Source organism: Anolis carolinensis, chromosome 6 (assembly GCF_035594765.1).
Source record: "Anolis carolinensis isolate JA03-04 chromosome 6, rAnoCar3.1.pri, whole genome shotgun sequence".
Lineage (NCBI taxonomy): Eukaryota > Metazoa > Chordata > Lepidosauria > Squamata > Dactyloidae > Anolis > Anolis carolinensis.
Genome location: NC_085846.1, coordinates 93,654,937 through 93,675,486, shown reverse-complemented (window position 1 = coordinate 93,675,486; position 20,550 = coordinate 93,654,937). Strand labels below are relative to the sequence as shown.

At 38.0% G+C, this 20,550-nt stretch overlaps 1 protein-coding gene across 7 annotated transcripts in view; it reads left to right on the top strand.

Annotated features, from left to right (window-relative positions):
- The first annotated feature begins 2,356 nt into the window (after positions 1-2,356).
- The window catches only part of akap9 (A-kinase anchoring protein 9), a 112,654-nt gene continuing 94,460 nt past the window's right edge, over positions 2,357-20,550 (top strand). For 6 of the 7 annotated variants that reach the window (XM_008112508.3, XM_008112507.3, XM_008112509.3 and 3 more), the window contains exons 1-3: positions 2,357-2,511; positions 2,614-2,666; positions 19,193-19,444. In XM_008112508.3, the coding sequence (XP_008110715.2) occupies positions 2,358-2,511; positions 2,614-2,666; positions 19,193-19,444 (459 nt within the window). In that variant the 5' untranslated portion in view covers position 2,357. Of the gene's footprint in view, positions 2,512-2,613; positions 2,667-17,481; positions 17,877-19,192; positions 19,445-20,550 lie in introns of those variants that run through there. The other variant, XM_008112505.3, reaches the window with a different exon arrangement.

Below are 20,550 nucleotides of genomic sequence, written 5' to 3'. Positions count from 1 at the left end.
CACCGCAGCCGGTCGTGTAGTATTCAGGGGCCCCTTCTCGTCTCACGGTAGTTGCCTCAGGCCCCCACCGCTGAGTTGAGGCCGTCCCGCCAACGGGATCCGTCTCCAAATCTCCTGGCCCGTCTTATAGGAAAAAATCACGTCGGGGTCACCAGAAAATGTAGCGGAACCTTCGTGCTACGGTTCTTGTTGGCGCAGTGGAGGAATTTTGAAGACGGACAACTGAAGGAATTTCCCAGAAAGCAGTTTTATTTCGCTAATGGCCACTAGGGGTCCCCCTAGCACAAAGTAAGTGCTTCTCCAGGGGAACCGGCCAGTGGCATGCTGAGTGAACATTTATACACACTACAGGGTTCGGGTTATGCCCGCCCACAAGCAAATTCATTGGCTTAGAGTTGTGACGCTGCCCAATCTGTGCTGACCAGCAGGCCGGCTGCACCCTTTTTGTGCCGTGCTCACAAATCTTTCAGAGCGCCTGCGTACGCATGCTCTGTTTGTTTATCCTTAGCTTTCATTTCTTCAGAAACACATGATTTCCCAGAAGTCACATGTTTCTGTGAGTTTATGCACCCGGGTCGCTAGCTGTCGCCATCTCTGCCCATATATGGTATTTCCTGGGGTTCCTTAACCCCCCCCCGCCTCAACAGCACAAGTTCTGACCTAAAACAAGGGACAGATTCTTTTAAAAAACTTGGTTTTTTATATTTTCACAAGTCAGAATTAGCCATTATTTCTTTATCCCGGCAGGCACAATGAGTTCTACAAAAAACACAAATTACAAATCAATTCAGTTTATAAATACAGTTAGATGCTGAGTATAAAATTCATCCACAGCAACATGTTTGGGACTTTTTAAGTTCCTCCCACAATCCCTGCTTCTACAGAGTTCTGGAATGCCCGGGTGCATCCACACTGTAATATTAATGCAGTTTGACACTACTTTAACTTTCATGGCTCAATTTATGCTATGGAACAATAAGAGTTGTATATTTTGCACTGTCTTTAGTCTTCGCTATCAAAGACCGCTGGGGCCTCAGCAAACTATAACTCCTAGGATCCCACATCACTGAGCCACGGCAGTCCGAGTGGCATCAAACTGCAATTATTCTACAACTTAGATGCACTTCTGGTAAAACTACAACTCTCTTTCAACTACAGCATTGAGCTACCTCAGTCAATTCAAGTCATGTCAGAGTGCATTAATTCTACTATGTAGAGGTCCTCTTGGCAAAACCTCAACTCCCAGGAGATTATCCTTGGTAATACTCTTATATGCTTTTATGGTTTTAACTTGAATTTTTAAAATATTAATGATGTTTAATACCATTTTAATGCCTGTATATTGTATATTTTAATAAGTTGTATTGTGATACTTTTAATTGTGAGCCGCTTTGAGTCTCCATATGCAGAGAGAAGGCAGGATATAAATAAACATAAACATAATAATAATAATAACTATAACTACCCAGTAAAGCTACAACTCCCAGGTTAAAAAAGCTCCCAGGTAAACCTACAGCTCCCTTAGTAAAACTACAACTCTTGTGGCAGTTAAAGGGATGTCAAAGTGTATTCAGTCTACAATGTAGAGAGGCGTTCTTAATAAAACTACAACTCCCAGGATGTTATCGTTGGCAAAACTACAATTCCCAGGTAAAGCCACAGCTCCCTTGGTAGAACTATGGAACAATACCAAACTAGAACTCTCTTGGCAATTAAAGGGGTGTCAAAGTGCATTCATTCTACAGTGTAGAGGCACCCTTGGTAAAACTGCAACTCCCAGGATATTATCCTTGGCAAATCTACAATCCCCTGGTAAAGCCACAGCTCCTTTGGTAAAACTATTGAACAGTATCAAACTAGAACTCTCATGGAAGTTAAAGGGGTGTCAAAGTGCATTCATTCTACAGTATAGAGGTGCCATTAGTAAAACTACAACTCCCAGGATGTTATCCTTGGCAAAACTACAAATCCCGGGTAAAGCCACAGCTTCCTATGGGATAGTGCCAAACTAGAACTCTCGTGGCAGTGAAAGGAGGTCAAAGTGCATTCACTCTACAGTGTAAAGGCGTCCTTAGCAAAACTACAACTTCCACTACACCACAGCATTGAGACACGGCACTTCGTGCTGTCAAACTGCATGTAGCCAGCCCAAGTTTCCACTCTGTTCGAAAATAAACCCAAGGTTAAATAAAAGCCACCCTCGGGGTCTGCCAAGGGACGCGAAGCTTATTAAGACGGTGCTATGGCAACGGCTGTTTCCTTTGCCGCGCTCCCTCCCGCTGCTCTGAGGCAGGGGGGCGAAAGGAATAGCCTCCCTTCAGGTAGGCAGCGAATGGGAGGCGCTTGGGGGCGGGGCTATGGTGGTGACGCCACTTTCCCCGGCCGCGTGTTTACGTGGAGGCGAAGATGGCGGCGCCGGTGGGTCCGCCACAGAGCTTCCTCTCCTCCTGCTCCTCGTAGCCGACAGTGCTGGCCTCTCGCGTGTGACGGGAAGGAAAGCGGGGGAGACGGGTAAAGACGCTCGTTTGGACGCCTCAGGGCCCCGCCATTTCCCCTTCACGGCTTGATCATAATAATAATAAATACTGTGGTCTCTCTCTTCTCCCGCCTCAGGGGCCATGGAGGACGAGGAGAGGCAGAAGAAGCTGGAGGCCGGCAAGGCCAAGGTAAGGACGCGGGGCGTAGCAGAGAAAGGCCGCGGGGGGACATGAAGCCACTTTGAAGAATCGATGCGGGTTGACACCGCTTTAACTGTCATGACCAATGTTGTGGAATGATGGAGGCGTGGTTTGGTGAGGCACCAATCTTTGGTAACAGGCTAAAGCAGGCATGGGCAAGCTTCACCCCTCCAAGTGTTTTGGACTCTTAACTCTCACTATTCCTCACAGCCTGTCGGCGGTGAGGAATTGTGGGAGTGAAGTCCAAAACACTGGACGGCCAAAGTTTGCCCATGCTTGGTGTAGATGCACCCAAAGCTCTGAGAATGGTTTCACTGCAAAATTAAGTCATGTGGGAGCTGAAGTCCAAAACACCTAGAGGGCCGGAGTTTGCCCATGCCAGGTCTAAAGCCCTTGTAAAATCACAACTCCACGATTCCATAGTATGGTACTGTGGCAGTTGAAGTGTCAAACTGCATCAAAATTCACCCTCGATACTTATCAGTAGAGGAGGCAGTCAAGGCTATTGAGCTGTCCTCACTGTCAAAGAGTCTGTTTATTATAATGAATGCAGTTTGACACCAGTTTAACTCAATGCTGTGGAATTTTGGGAGTTGTAGTTTGACGAAGTCTTTAGCCTTTTCTGCTAAAGGAGACTGGTGCTTCACCAAACTACAAGTCCTAAGATTCCATAGCATTAAGTTAAAACGCAGTCAAACTGCATTCATTCTACATCGTAGATCAGGCATGGGCAAACTTTGGCCCTCCCGGTGTTTTGGACTCCAACTCCCATCGACTGTTAGGAGTTATGGGAGTTGGAGTCCAAAACACCTGGAAGACTGAAGTTTGCCCATTTATTTATTTTGTGTCAAAAGCATTGCATAATAAATAAGTTTAAAAGCGATAAAATAAAGGAATCACAAACAGCTAAATAATTTTAGGCCAAAAGTGGGCAGCAGCAATCGCATTGTCCCTAGCTTTGAACAACTCCTCCTCCATGCATGAGTTTGCCTATGCCTGGTGTAGCTGCACCCAAAGCTCTGAAAACCGTTTCACTGCAAAATTGAGTCATGGCAATGTTTTAAAAATGTATATTAATTTTATAGGAATCTGGGGTTCAAAATCCCCTCAAATGATCTTAGATGTGTGCCATTATGTATAAGTTTCTTCCATACACAACTTGCTTTGATATACTTATGTTGTCGATGGAGTTATGAGAATATAGCATTTTCTTCTCCCCACAAGTTATTTTGAGTTTTTTTATTGTCAGCTGGGACTGAAACCTGTGAAAGAAACATTGTGTGGTGCAGCATTTTGGTATTTCTTTTCTGACTGGGTTGTGACCGAATGGTGTTGAAATTTGTGGAAGGACTGTAGGATGGTATGACGTTTTGATTGCATTTTGATTTTTGTTGATTTTGATTTTTGTTTCCTGTCAGCTGTGACTGAATGCTGTTGAAATTTGTGACAAGAAGTCTCAAGTGATATAGCATTGTTATTGTTTTTTTCTAACTCTTCACCCCAAAAATATATCAATATTTGGGAGGGGGGAGTTTTTTCCCCATTGTAGACCTGTGTTATTGTGGGAGGGAGAGAGGCGTGCCTTGGCATCTTTCCCGTGCTGCGCTTTCTTTGTTTGGGGCTCTTTCTTTGTGCGTATATGTTGGAGGTGGTGGTAATGCTAATCGGTATACCAGGGTGCACCTTCTCATGAAAATGGAAAACTGCAGAGCGAGGCACTTGCTTGCCTGTATGTGTTGTAATGCGATTGGCTTGTGACAGCTGTTGCTGCTGGACAGAGACACAAGTGCATGCCTTGAAAATGCCACAGGTGCCAACTGGTGGCGGTGATTCTTCTTATTGCAGAATCAGACAATCTGATTAAGAGATCTTAAAAAGGCTTCTTGGAGGTGAAAAAGACTTCTTGGAGGTGGCATGTGTGCATAGCTCACAGGAATGAATGGTGTCAGGAATGTATGAATTTTAGCCTTTTCGGGGATTAGATCAGAAGTGCAGTGTAGTCAGCATAAAACAGCAATGCAGGCAGCATAGTTAGAAACATTATAGGCCAAATGTAATACAATTCTAAGAAATGCAATGTGAGATTTGCCACCATGCAAATTCTCCTCTACACAATGGGCTGTCAGGCATGCCTGCAGCACCACCCCCATCCCTTGTAACACGTGATACAGAAGTGGACTAACATTTGTATCTGATTCTTGTGATCCATTCCCCTCAATAAAGGGATGGAATGTATTTGTAGACACCTTGTGCCATACATTATGGTACATTTGGTACATGGTAATGGGTGTTGGGAATGTCTGGATAAGCAAATTTATACACTTCATTAATGAACAAGGTATTCTACACAATAATAATTTCAAACCATTGTTTAGGTTTCTGGCTGCCAGCCTGATCAGTAATTTCTAAACGGCTTATTATGTGTAAAATATTTTTGTAAATAATTTTTCCAGAATTCTTTTGTTGTGCTTATTTTGTTTGCTTTGAAGTTGTTTCCAGTTTAAGGTGACCCTATAATGGGGTTTTCTTGTCAGAATTTATTTTGAGGGGTAGTTGTCTTTGCCTTACTCTGAGGCGGGGAGAGAGAATTGCCCAAAGTCACCAAGTAGGCCTAATTTCTGATGGGGGATAGTGCATAATGCTTTGAAGTCTTCTTTTCTGTGTTTACATTGTGTTTAAATTGTAAGTAATCTGCATTGAATGAAAGTGCAAACGTTGTCTCCAGGGTTTGCTTCCAAATAATACAACAGAATAGCATTAGTCTGTCAGTTTGTAAATCAGACTACCAGTTAATCCATTAAAGGAAGAGGCAGGGCCTTTCCCTTTTCAGTATATTGCAAATAACTGAACTGAGGTCAGAGATGGTTAATTCCCATGTTTGTAGGATTTTGTAGGTGTATGTAGGACTAAGAATTGTCAGCATGAGTTATAATTAGGGATTGTAGACATTTATATAGTGATAAACTCCCTTGAGTGTCTTGGGAAGTTGATTTAAGGACTGTTAAAAGATATCTTGGGATCTCCTAGCCCCTCTTCAGTGCTGGCTGATTTCCAAAATTGGTCTGAAGTGTTCCACATCTCTTTCACGTACACTCAAGTAATTTTATTACCTTAGCAATCAGCAGTTGCTCCTTATAAAACCATTCCACAATGAATTATTCATTAAACTGCTTTTTTGTTCTCAAGCTGAGATTTTTTCCCCTAATTTCTGTTCTTTGTCACATGTGTAGCTAAGTCAAAAATTGCTGCTATCAGCTGCTTGCTTGGCTTTCTTTGTTCCTCATTCTCATGCAAAGGTGTGTCTTGCTTTCTCTGGCTGGAACACAATTTCAGTGAAATTCTACAGAATAAAATTTCTAATGAACAGTTTACATGTTGGAGCTTATTATTCGTGTACCATGTTGGGTGTGTGCAATTCCAAATAAAGCTATGGTGGTGGTGGTGGTGATAGTGAATAGTAATTTTGTTTGGAGAACAAAGAAATGTGCTTCTCCGTCTTTGAAATATATCACTTCATAATTGCAGCCGATATAATTAATAGTGGAGATCACAGCTTGCTTCTATTGTTGTGGAATTCCAATGTAAACATTGCAACATTTTCTTGGCTCTGAATTCCATTTTCTAAAAATGCAGAAAATGCTTAGAAAGCATATTTCTGATTGCTGAAGAAGAAAGGGAATGCCTACCTTTCCCACAATAAACTATGTGTGTAATAAACATGACAGTCACTGTTGCCAGGGAAACTGACAGCACAGTAATATGTAGATTTATTTGCAAGAAAGTCCAATAATGTTCAGTAATGTACTTGTAAGCATGCATAGGATTACATTAACATCAGGAAGTTGAGTGTATTCTCTTATATACTTTATTTTGTCACAACAATTGCAGTTTACTTTTGGATCATGGAAATAACATGTTATGCAGATCCCATTAGCAAAATGAGTGGAGAATGTGTCTAAAGACATCATCAGTGGCTTACACAAACTAGTGACCTGGAGCTGAAAATCTCTATATCCTATTTCCAATCACTTAAGCTAGCCAGTTCTACAGTAATTTGTTTTTAGCACACATAGATTGGAGGAGACTAATAACCTTATGTGGAGATTTCTTCTTTAAGTTTGGCTTGTTTTGCTATCATTGTATGGAAGTTGGGATAAAATATTTGAAATAGGTACTTTTCAGTTGTGTATAGATCAGTATGTTTGTGCATATAAATGCGTTGAACAAACAATATTCTTTTACAAAATTGATCTTACATTATTGTTTTTGTATGTCTTCAAGTTGTTTTCTGGCTTATGACAACCCTAAGACTGTCATGGCATTTCCTTGGCAGAATTTGTATAAAGGGAGTTTGCTTTTGCCTTTCTCTGAGGCTAAGAGAGTGTGACTTTCCCAAGGCCACCCATTGGATGTATTTGACTATAAATTCTGCTTCCTTCTCTTGGTTTTGTATCACAATAAATAATTAGAATCCCCTGGACTAGACTGATATACTAGAGATTAAACAAACTGCTATTTTCCAGAATTTTGTGTTTGAGATAAAATGTAATATTAAGGTATACATTTTATTCAACATGTTACCAATAAGAAGTAATATTTCTCCTCTAAAGAAACAAATTCCAAGAAGCTGGCAGTAACTGTGTCATTCATTTTATGTTGGTAACAATGCTGAATGTTAATCTGAATCACTTAAGCTTCATCACTAAGCATTTAATTGGTAAGCAAAAGGGAAAGGTGGAATAAATGGATTTTGTGTGTGTGCTTGTCACATTTTCAAAGTATCGTAATTGTCTCTTAATCAAGACTAAGATCGTAATAATATGCACATTTACTTTGGAGCAAGAAAGAATAAAAGCAGTGGGATTTACTTCCAAATAAGCACAGATAGAATTGATCTACTTCTCTTAAAATGAAAACTTAAGTCATTTTGTAGACCTAAATCCAATGTAGCACTAATAAAAACAATAGGGTTTTCTTTCCCTCCTTCCCCATTTCAGGCCTTTATACCTGAAATCCAGCTCTAGGGAGCTTTCCAGCTCTCTAAAACACATTTTCTGGACACCTGAGACAGTTGGAGTAGGAAGGGGTTCTATTTAGTAAAGCAGTATTATCAGAAGAGTTGATCCCATTGGATCCTGGCCTTGTGGTTTGTTTAAAATATTCCCATTTATATTCTTCAGCTCTCCAAAAGCTAACAGAACCTTAAACCAAACAAAACAGTTCCAGTTCATAGGATTACTGTTGAGGAAAAATTATACAAAGTGAATTAAGGATAAGAAAGAAAGAGGAAAACATGTAAAATTGGGCACTCACTATATAAAGTTTCTGTAATGATCAACTTAAATTAGCACAGTTCAAGGAAAGGAAAAGCCTAATGAAGCAGCTCACTCTGCAGAGCATATGATGTAGCCTTGCAACCTGATTTCTTACTTTGTAGCCTAATGAACTAACATGATATTGAATGGCTGAAGGAGGAAATTGTGTATTATGTGATTTGTAGTACAGTAGTCTCTCGCTTATCCAACATAAACAGGCTGGCAGAATGTTGGATAATAAGGAGGGATTAAGGAAAAGCCTATGAAATGTCAAATTATGTTATGATTTTACAAATAAAGCACCAAAACATGTTTTACAACAAGTCGACAGAAATAGCAGTTCAATACACTGTATCGTTATGTAGTAATTACTGTATTTATGAATTTAGCACCAAAACATTGCAATGTACAGTAGAGTCTCACTTATCCAACATAAACGGGCCAGCCGAACGTTGGATAAGCGAATATGTTGGATAAGAAGGAGAGATTAAGGAGAAGCCTATTAAACACCAAATTAGGTTATGATTTTACAAATTAAGCACTAAAACATCATGTTATACAACAAATTTGACAGAAAAAGTAGTTCAATACGCAGTAATGCTACGTAGTACTGACTGTATTTACAAATTTAGCACCAAAATATCACGATGTATTGAAAACATTGACTACAAAAATGCGTTGGATAATCCAGAACGTTGGATAAGCGAATGTTGGATAAGTGAGACACTACTGTATTGAAAACATTGACTACAAAAACATTGCCTACTAAAAGGCAGATTGTGTTGGATATTACAGAACACTGGATGAGTGAAGGTTGGATAAGCGAAATTCTACTGTACAATAACAAGGCCAGGTGTATTAATATGTTGATGAATGCAGTTACAAATTTTGCAGTTCAGCACTATAATCGAGTTTTATGTCTATGATCATGTATGCTTAGTTGTTTGTGGCCTCTATAGGTTTATATGTACTTTTTAATACTTCACTGTTTATAATGGAAAAAAGTTCAGGATCTAGAAAATACTAGTGATCCCAATAGATAATATGGTTAATTTTTGAGCCTCATCTCAGCATTTTGTGTTAATCATACTCAGTTCAGTTATGTTATCTGGGTTTTATTATAAGTGGATGTAGAGTGAGATACTGAATAACCTATTTTACTGATATCTTTAGCAAATGGAAGAATGGGAAGGAAAGCTGATTTGCAGTGTTGGCCAGGAACAACTATTCCTGGAAAAATATTTCAGGGTGAAAAAGACAGGGTTTGTGTAACCTTTAAATGCAGCCTTTCTCTGATTCTACCCTATTTCTACTGCTTGTGTGTGGGGTTTCAGTTAGATGAGCAACTGAAACAGATTGAAGACAAAGATGTAAGGTAATGATGGATGGCAGGTCCTATGACCTGCTGTAAGTGACAACATCTGTTGTTGCTGATTTGTTTTACCTTAGTCATTCCAGTGTATGGCTTTATGATAGTGTTGTTGGAAGATCATTTGGGGGTTTAGAGGCATTTCAGTTAAATTTCTCTGTGTAATATTACATTACTTCATTCTCAGGTAAGGTGAAGGAGTAGTCCACTATACCTGGGTGAACTCCTCCTTAATTGAGGCAGGAGTCTACAAATATTCTAAGCTGTTTCAGTCTCATTCTGAAGTACAAAGGCAGTTCCTACTGCATAATCACCGCATAGCAATCTAAAGAATAAATCAAAATAATATTTTCATATGGTTCATGGTGGTATACTTTGGAATGTTTCCTTACAACTAATATTTCTCTAAAGCGTAAAGCTGTTCCTTAAGTTATAAAAGGAAATATGTAAAAATGTTTCATTGAAAATGTAGGAGGTGGATAACCAGTTTGTTAATATTTAGATCCAAATGTGATGTGTGTCTTGTTAAATTTCTGTAAAGAATTTAGGTTTTTTTGTCTCTCCTAAAAGGCCTCATTACTCTTAAGCGCAGATTCTGTCCCATATTGGAAAACAAGCTGGCTCAACCATGGTTAGTACTTGGATAGGAGATTGCCAATGTATAGCCCAAGTGTTGTAGGCTGTATTTCAGAGGAAGGAACTTGTTAAATCACTTCTAAGTATTCCTTACCTAAGAAAATCCTTTGAAGTCCATAGGGTCAAGTTCTCCTTTTAAGCCGCATTGAATCCCTTCGGGGAGATGGTGGTGGGATATAAGAATAAAGTTGTTGTTGTTGTTGTTGTTGCTGTTGCTGGGTCACCATAGGTCAATATACACACATTTTTCCTCCATGCAGTTATGCCAATATCCCCATGACCTATCAGGTCAATTGAATAGTTGCCCCCTAGGTGCCTAGGACTCCTGCCCACTATCTGCAAGGCTTGCATATAGTGAAAGGGATTCACCAGAGAACATTGCACAGAATTTCACTCTTTATTCTATTTATCATATCACACGAATCTTGATGCAGTTGCTGGCCTATTTCCCTTTCATCTAACCAGAAGTGGTCAACTTTGGGGCTTTGCTTGGAATTGCAGAGGCATAGTTTTGACTCACGTGTAAACAAGCTTGTAGATGGAAATATACTTGTCCCCCTTTCCAGATTTTGTTAGATTATAGATGGATTGCTTTTCATTTACGTAGTACAGGAAATAGCTAAACTGCTCTTTTTGTGGTATAGGAGCCCTTGTTCTTTCCATATTTTTTCTGCTTCTGCTGAAAAGAATTCTTTTTAAAGAAAAAAATTCTCAAAATGCCACTATTTTATTAACTGATTTACTAGTATATCTGTTTATTGAATCAATGAATTACACCAAATAGTTAAATCAAAAGTTGACTTTTCCTGATAGCCAATACTTATGCTCATCTGCAGCTTGCTGCTTGATAGATATGTATTGCTTGAAGATCGCTGGCAACTGTTGCTTTTCTTGCATGCGTTTGCAATTTTATAATTGGCTCCTATGTGGAAAGCACAGATGGTTTTATATGGATGTTTCTGAGTAGCCTAAACTATGTTTACACACTTCTTTAAATTTGATTAAAGATTAGACATTAATCTTATAGTCTGGAACAATTTCAATGATATATACTCAAATTATCCTTTGTTTCTCCTGAAATAGATAGTGCCAGTTTTGGTAACTTAGATAATTCCCACTGTACCTTTATTGTGAAGGTGTATAGATGCAAGGTTCTTGTTACATTAGAAGAATATTATTGGTTTAGCATAAGTCAAAACAAACAAAAAATTAGTAACAAACAAGAAGAAACAGATTTAGAAGTATGGTGGGTTCTGTATAAATTTTCACTATTAAATAAATGGTCGATTTTGAGCAGTTACTTTCTAAAACAGATTGTTATTCAGATTTTTGTGGAAATCTGTACATTCTCTAAAGTTCTTTCATTGCTCTAGAGTCAACCCAAAGTTTTGTATGTGAGTTTGTACATATGTGCTTTTATTTGTATATTCATGCCTATATTTGAAGCAGTGATGATTGAGATTGTATGATTTTTAAAAGTAACAGTGATGTTCCATTTAGAAGAATATATTCAATATTATTTCCAGGACCTCTGAGACAATGTTATTCAAAACATTTTTGAATGTGTTTTTCTAACACATTTCTTTTGAAATGTGTTTCAAAATAAAAAATAAAAATTTGCACAATTATGTTTTAAGTTGCACAGGTTCAGAGTCTGTTTTATCTCTAATCAGATGAGACTAGAATGATGTTCTAGTTTTGGTTGTGGAATACAGTATGAGGAACTCCCAAGAGCAAGTTAAAAAAAACAGAAGCTGTAAGAGTGGTTCTTTGAAAATTCTTGCTAAGACTGCAGTTCTATTCTGACGTAGAATAAGGGCTATTGTATTATAGAGCTAGGATACCACGAAGGTCAAGTCCAATCCCTGCTGATGCTGAAAATCCTCAACTCAAATTGAACTATAGAAGTATAGACTTGGAAGGTACCTCAGAATGAATCCTTTTCAAATTACATGGCAGTAAGTACCTCTTAATTCTTAACTTTTGATTAGGCTAGTATAGTTTTGCCTGCAAGAATATTTAAATAGGTTAAAAACAAACAATGGCCTGTAAGAAGAATTCTTTTCAGGAGAATAGGAGGCTGAATAGTCTGCACAATTGAGTGGGAGCAAAGGTTTATTCATGGAATAGCAAGAAAAGCATCCTCAGACCTTGACACAATGGGGCACTGTGGGGGGCATCGATATCTGAACTAGTTTTAAAAGAATAGGAGCAATGGAGCATGAATGTCATAATTTTCAAGAGAACAAGGGACTCACCAGTCTTCACAGCTGAGAGTGTGGGATGGAACAATAATACCACCCTCAGAGCTTCTTTGAAATCACTCTGCAGAAGCCAAGAGGAGGTTCTGAGAGCATCCAAAACCCACCAATTTTTATGTCTACCCCCCCCCCCCAATACAAACCTTTAACTAGCCATCTCCAGATAGATATTTACAGGAGAACCCTCAAAAGAAGATAAACAGGTACAGCTGTTGCAGAAGTTCCCCAGAGGAAAAGCATTCACCATACCTGAATGACGATCTGCTCAGCTACTTGTTGGAAAAAGAGTGCTCCTTCACTAATATTTCCCAAATGATTCAGATACCAGTAAATGAGCTTTGTCTTAATACCGTCATTCTTAACTCACAATGTGAGACTCAAATTGACCCTAAAATGATGGTGCTGGTTTGATCCGTGTCATGCAAAAAGTGTGTGCAGAAGAAGGGGGGACTGCTGTGAAACCTAGTCCTTGCAAAAGGAAGAGAAACAGAAAAAAAGGACTTGAGGACATTAAAAGCAGACCTTGAAGTTTCTCAAGAGAGACATGTGTGTCAACATGATTGGCTAGACAGGGATTGGGTGTGTGTGTTCAGGAGCTAAAACAAAGGGAAAATGTAAGGGCTGGACAGCTGAGCATATTTCAATTATTTTCATCTTTTTTAATGCATGTGATATAACCAGAAGAGGAAGAGAGGGAAGGAGTTCTATCTCTTTCTGAAACCTTGTAATCCTCACAATTGGGAAGCAACAGACCCAGCTCTCTCCTCTCTCCCAGCCCTTGGGATGGCCCTTTCAGCCGTTTTAGCAGTCCTGTTGGTATGCTGTAGTTCTGTTGAGAGAAGAGGAAAAAGAAGGGAAGCTTAGGCAGTAGAATTATGACTGGTTGTTTTTAGTTTATCACAATCGTAGGGTAATAAACTTCAACTGGAAATAGTGAGGCTGGGGCAGCATACAGTGTCCCTCTATTTGTCCCCATCGTCCGTTAAGTGGACTGAGCCAGATTGGGCTTACTGAGCCTTGTTATTGAACTGGTTATTGTCTGAGAAAACTTATAAAACCCTGATTTAGTAGCTCTTCATCTGTTAAAGGATTATGCTGTCAAAAGCAAGTAGTTTAATAGGGAAGAATTTGCTGAATTCCTGGTAACAATTTTCACACTTTTTGTGGTTCACTGTGCCAAATTAGTGCATCTGTTGTCCTGTGATTTTGTATTGCATGGGTTATTCTGCAGAGAGCTATTCTAGCATACTTTCATTGCAGCTGATAAGAGATCTGCTTATTTCAGTAAGAAAAATAATTAGATTATTGAAGTCATCTTAATGCTACCTTTCAGTATAAGATTGTTGTATCTTTGTTCAGTGTTCTTTTCATTGGTTACACGCTAGTCTAAATCCTTTAGCATCCACCAAACATTCATTGGTACAAATCCTTTTATTGTGAGGATAAGAGTAGAGTACTAAGTTACTTAGCTTACTTATCCATCTAATTTATTATAAATTATAGATTAGGGTGAAAGAGGTACTGCTTATATGTTTCCACATGCTTCAAACATGACCACGATTTTACTTAACTAATTACATAGATTAACTAATAGACCAATCACAGACTTTGAAAAGGGAATTTTAAGCTGTACTGAGGTCATCCCTAGTTGAAGACATTAATGTAACTAGAGCTTACACATATGTAGATTCAGAATTTGCATTTTGTTGCTAAGAAAGTTATATATTTATAAACTGTCTTTATTAGGTACTGTGATATGGTTGATTTTAGTAGTTTTGAAACATGTAGTCCTTTTCCTGCATGGCAGAGGGTTGGACTAGATGGCCCATGCGGTCTCTTCCAACTCTATCATTCAATGATTCTAGTCCCTTGGCACATAAAAAAGGGGGAAGAAAAAAAAAGGAAATCTGGGATTACCTTTCTGACTAACTGGTTTTTTATGTTTTGCATGAGCTTTAGTGGATATAAATCCACTTTTTTGGATGTAGTACTAAGTAGTATTAAGGCCTCAGGATAAAACATCTTTATAAGTTGTGGGAGTGGAAAGAATGTAATAGGATCCATAAAGGTATTACTCACTTAATTTCTTAAAACAAATAGTTTACAGACAAAAATATTAATTCATTTATACTTTAAAATGAACAAATGTTTATTCTTGAAATTAGAACACTTTCTTCTTGTAGATATCTTTAAAAAGACCCAGTTGCTTGTGAAGGTTCCTTGAAAAAATTACTTTTTGGGAGTACAGTGCTCAGAATCCCTCAGCCAAACTGGCCATTGGTTATGCTAACTGGGAAATTCTGAGAATTGAATATCCCAAAGGCATGTTTTTCAGGCTGTACTTTCTTCTCATTATTTCCCTGACATCTGCAATAGATAGGAAGTCATGAAGGAAGAGCAAGTGAATAAAACTGCACATATGATTATGTCTAGAGTGGACCCAGACCTTTTTATATTGTGTAAAAAAAATCAAATAATGAGGTAATTTTACTATTTGAAATGGCTAAGAAATACTGGCAGTAATTTTCTAGTAAGTATCTTTTAGGAAAGGGAATGAGCTAGAGAAGGAGAGAAGTTGCCATGAATAAACAGATGGGAAAGAGGATTGGAAAGGGCAAAGGGGTTCAGTCCATACTCCTGTTCTGTCTGTCTGACATTTTTGGGCAATTACCCAAGTGCTTGAATAAACCACCTATGCTTCATTTATGCGAGCACAGATGCAAATGAATGGTACAAGATGTCCAAGACGACATGGTGTTATGATAAAGCAAAATTAATTCCTGTTCTTGTGTGTGTGATTTTGAGAAATGGGGTTGTATTGTTGTGGAAGAAAATAAACAACTCCATGTTAGTGCTACATTTGAAAAATGAGTGCTGTTCAGGCAAAGATTCAAAATGGTTAACTGTCCAACAGATGAGTAATTGACTTGACTAGTCATGCCAACTGGACTTGCACCTGTTCTTTACAGCAGACATGTAGCAAAATAATTGCCCTAGCAGAGCTTGGATTGTTAGTCATTTTTCTTGTGACAAGAAAGCTGGCATACTCGGTGACTTTGCTTACCAATCTGTTATGTGCCAGAATTCCACATTGCCTTCTAAATTGATAGACATGTTATATTTTGTGGATCACCAAAATTTTGGCTTAAACACATTGCAGATATTATTCATATTTAATATAATACTTTAAAATCTGCATTGGTGTTGGTGATGTTTATTCATTATGAACTGTGAAACATTGTTGTTTGAAGTCTTATTATTACTATTAGAAATAGTATTTATTTCTCTTCCCCCTCCCACCAAATTGGGATTCAAAGCGGCTCTCAATTTAAAAGAAAAATACAATTAAAACAAAAAAGTGAAAATTAAAATAGAATTCAACAATGTAAAGTATTAAATAATTCATATCTCAAGTTAAAATAACAAAATGCAATTAAAACATTAAAAAAAACTCTTTAAAATTGTTCAGTGAAACTAATACAGCACCCTATTAAAAACTTTCTGTTTTAAAAACCTATCTGATAGAAGAACAGAAAGGAGGGCACTATTTTGGCCTATCTGGGAAGGAAGTTTCAGAGTTTAGGAGAGACCTGCTCAACATATGCCCTGCAGGCTGGATGCAGCCCCCCAATGGATTTCAGATAGCCAATGATGGCTGCCAAGCAGAGTTTGTCCTGGACAACAACAGCATGGCCACAAATGCCAGAGCAAGCCGTGGCATTGATGCTGGCCTTGTCCCCTCAGGTCAGGAGCCAGGCCCCAGTGCCTGGACTCTTCCACGTCCTCCTCTTTCATGCAAATGAGCAGGGCTGCTCTCTGGCCACCCCTCCCCCAGCTCTCATGCTCCGGTTGGCTGCCCCTCTTCTGCTTGGCAGTTCAGGCTTTTTGGGGCGACATGTGGAGTCCCCGTGTGGCCACTTTGCATTGTCAGGAAATGAGAGCACTGAGTCCCAGGCAGCACAAGCCAGGGAGAGGGGTTTTAGAGGCAGTTTCTCTGGCGACTGGGCTGCGGGAGAGACTTTGAGGGCTCCACAGTCAGGTTCTCCAAGAGCAATGTACGCCCACGGTCCTGGGCATGTAACCCAAAGAAGTTTAGACTGTTTTAATTTTGACCTTTTATTACTGCCGAGGTGTGCAGTCCTGGTCTAGGGGCAATCATTGGGTAGACCCTCTCACACATTCCTATCAACTGTAGTGGAGGGCTTCACTTGATGATCGCAGAGCCCAGGCTGCCCCAAAGAGAGAGAATATATATATATATATATATATATATATATATATATATATATATGAGAGAGTTATATAAATATGGGGTGTGTAAATTACAGATCAGTAAGACTGGATTAAAATTATTGCTCTGCATAAATTTAAGCGATATCCTTTTTTTGCATGCTACTTTACTAACCCTGCTGTGAAATAGTAAAAATCTGAAGTAAGATTTCACTAGAACAAATACTTGATATGTTTATTAAAATGTATAGAAAAACACTTTTATAGAGTGTAACAGATGTGTTTTCAACTGTCCTTTTTATAGAATCATAGAGTTATAAGAGACCACAAGGGCCACCTAGTCCAATCCTCTCCAAGCAAGAACACACAGTCAATGCACTTCCTTCTTTTAGCTCATTTAGTGGGTTTTGAGAAAGATCATAAACTGTATGTTTTGTATTTAATTGGAAGCCAACTGAGCTGTCATGTGATTTAAATTCAAGAAAGATTCTGCATTCAGTTTTATTCTTTCTTATCAAGTCATTAAAACGTTTTTAATGAATTAAAACGTTCTCTTCTCCATCCTAAAATCAAAGAATTGCATTTGTTCATGGTTTCGTTTCTACATTTGCTGTCTGACAAAATAAGAGTTGGGTAGTTTTTATATGCATTTTGCAGTTTTAAACATGCTAATGTTTAGATTTCAGTTTTAAGTAATTGTTGAATGTCCATCCTCACTCTATAAAGCACTTAGGGAACTGAAAGCCATTCTTTCCGTTGCTAAGAAGATAAGTCTCCCGTGCTTTCTATTGTTTACCTTAAGTGGATGGGATAATAACAAATTATATAGGTTATTGGGGAATTTCTAGGTGTGTGCAGTGTTGGAGATCTTGTTGTTTGGTTATTTAAAATACAGATAAAATGCTCAAGCCTTTCAAAGCTTTTGGTAAATGTGTAAGAGTTTACTATTGTAGAAGTAGGAAGGCCATGTTAATTGGGTAAGCTAATTAAGAAGGCAGAGAAGAGCTGAAGGAACCAAGTGCTAAATACGTAGGTGAACATTTTTGGCTCAGCAAATCTCAAGCAGGAGCCATATGCTTGGTTGTCAGCAGTCCCGTCAGGGACAGGAGACGGCAGAATCCAGCTGGGAGAAATAAAACGTCTGTACTTGAAGAAGGACAAAAGTAGCTAGCTATGTAGCATGTTGGAGCTGATTTGCAAATGCTGCATTCTTTTTGGTGATTCTGTTTGCTGCTTGTTTGTGGCTGGCCAATTAACGGAAGAAGCGGTTTATGGTCCAGCATACACCAACTGGAAAGTGAGACCTTTTCAATCAAAAGTTTTAAACATTTTTTATTCAGTCGAGTGGGACGGACAAGCTTGAATGGATGCCTGGCTCTCTGGACTGGTGACTATCATGAGTACTTTATTCTTGTGTGGTGTCATTTGTTAATACAATTTTCTGTTTTTAAAAGGCAGTTTTGTTTTTATTTATAGATTTCTTGCTTCTGTTTATACTGATTTTATCTGCAGTGCAAAGTAATATGGTTTGTCAGAAAAAATAGGATGTGGTGAACTTGTTAAGGAATCGGATCTGAAGACAAACAGTTTGTGTGACTTTAATGTTATTTTACTCCTGGAACCTATATTTGGTATCATTTAAGAAAAATGTATTGTAATGGTTTAGTTGTGAAAATCCATTTCTATCTCATTAAAAGTGATAAGCTGTACAAAAGGCATTGACTTACAGTATTTGAATAGCTTAGGTACTAATTGGTTTTCAGCTGTGCTTTGTCTGGCTCACCTGCGATTTTTTGGTTCATAGCCATGTTTTGCTACAAGGTAGGGGTGTCTAGTAATTTGCCTGCTGTCTTCCGTGATGTTGTTCCTGGGTTTAGTTCATATTTTACAGTTATAGCTAGATGTCCTAACTTTAGCATGTGGAAAAAATAAGTTAATGAAATAGTTTGTGAGACATTACTAATTTTCTTGATAAGAGCTATTAGATTGTTTATACTTTATTGACAACAAAAGTTTCTCTTTATCTTTATAAAGCATCTAAAAGCAGATTAGAATACAGGGTGTTTGAAAAAAACCTCCCCGGTTTTAATGTTTTTATACTAAAAACTAGGGAGTTCTTTTTCAAACACCCTGTATATTGATCATATTGGCATACAGCGTAAGGGGAACTAGGACACCTGATGTTCATATTTAGGATTAAGGTATATTTGGCTACCAGTTGGCCTCCTCCACTTTTTCCTTCTGTATATATATATTTGTATTTATATTTTTATTCAGACTACATATATACTGTTCGTTGTGTTTATATTGGGTATTTTGATAAGGTCAATTGGCTGATCAATAAAATTGTTTTGAGTTTCGCTTATACTTTATGAACAAAATATATATTTTCAAATATGAATTCATTTCCTTTTTGTTATTCTTAAGTAGGCATCTTACAGGGGAATACGAAGCCTTTAAAATATATATTTGTCAGATTGTGCTACATGTTGACCTAATCATATTACATTTTGCAGTTGTGATGTTGTTTTCATATTTCATGTTCAGGGTTATTTACTATGTAGAACTCTAACATTTACCTTGGTTTTAACCTGCATTTATCTCTGGGGACTTACGCAGAACACTCTATAAATCCTCATAATTAGTGTCATTGGCAATAATGAAGAAAACTTTCACTCTAAAAGGATTTTGTTTTATGTTTAGCTTGCACAGTTTAGGCAAAGAAAAGCACATACTGATGGGCATGCACCGAAAAAACAAAAGAAAAAGAAGAAAGCATCAAACATTAAAGATGACGAATTGGTTCAAGAAGGACTGGATATTGATCAGTTGCAAGGAGATGATGCATCCACATATCGATGTCAGAGAGGAGCAGCTGCTACATCTGATTTTGCTATAATACGAACTTTGCATAGTGATGAAATTATCAAGCACGATCAAGCATATACCACAGAAGTAAGTGTTTCTAATTGTGAATAAGATTTGTTAGATGTGATTTGTAATGTACAATTAAGATACTACTTTCTATTATAGAGTTATATTCATGTTATCATTTTATAAAGTTTCCCCCCTGTTTCACAGTTGCAGATGAAAGTCTGCTGGAATATATATTTTTAAACTGGTCAGTGCAAATCATGACTCCTCAAGTTCTATATTTGTATCCATTTTTGTATTGTTTTTATTTTTGTTATTTTATTTTCATTTCATTTTTCAAATGAGGGAGACTAAAATGAAACAATCTGCATTTTATTAAATAGAATTTTATATTTGACAAATAAAAGATTTCATCATTTAGAATGACCTGTGCAGAATGGATTGTGAATCATAGGCCTGTTCAGAATTTATTTTCTGAAACTGGAGTTTTACCATGGAAGATTTTTAATCTGTAGTCAATTGAAATGCTGCTGGAGATTGACATCTTCTCTTAAATGTTGAGCTAAAAGGCAGTCACTCTACCTGGAATGTAAACTAGATAATGCCAGGCCTCTGTGGAACCTCAGATATACATCTGCCAAGGTGTGAAAGCATGTAGTCCCATGTTTGTCTAGCTTTCTAGCAATCTAGTAATCTGTCTAAAAGTCACCTACTAACAATTTAATTAAATGTATAAGGTAAAGCCAAATCATGTTAGGATGTGTAGTTTTTTTCTGTTGTTTTTTGTTAACATACGTTTAAAAATGAATTGATCCTAACGTGGAATGTGTGCTGTTCTGTTTAAGCTGACAAACAGTTAACAACTTTCTAATAATCTTTTGCTCTTTGATTATTCTATCTAGAAATTAGTTAAAGCAATCAGATACTTCACAAGAAATTCCAGTTTTGGTAATCAATGAAAAAATTATAGAAGGAATTAACATTAGAAAGATTGTCTAATGGTTCATGTCAGGAAAACTAGAAAACTAAGAATCCTAGTAAAAATTAAAGGTTTTCCCCTGACATTGTCTAGCCATGTCCGACTCTGGGGGTTGGTGCTTATCTCCATTTCTAAGCTGAAGAGCCAGCATTGTCTGTAGGCACCACCTAAGTCATATGGCCAGCATGACTGCATGGAGCACCACTAC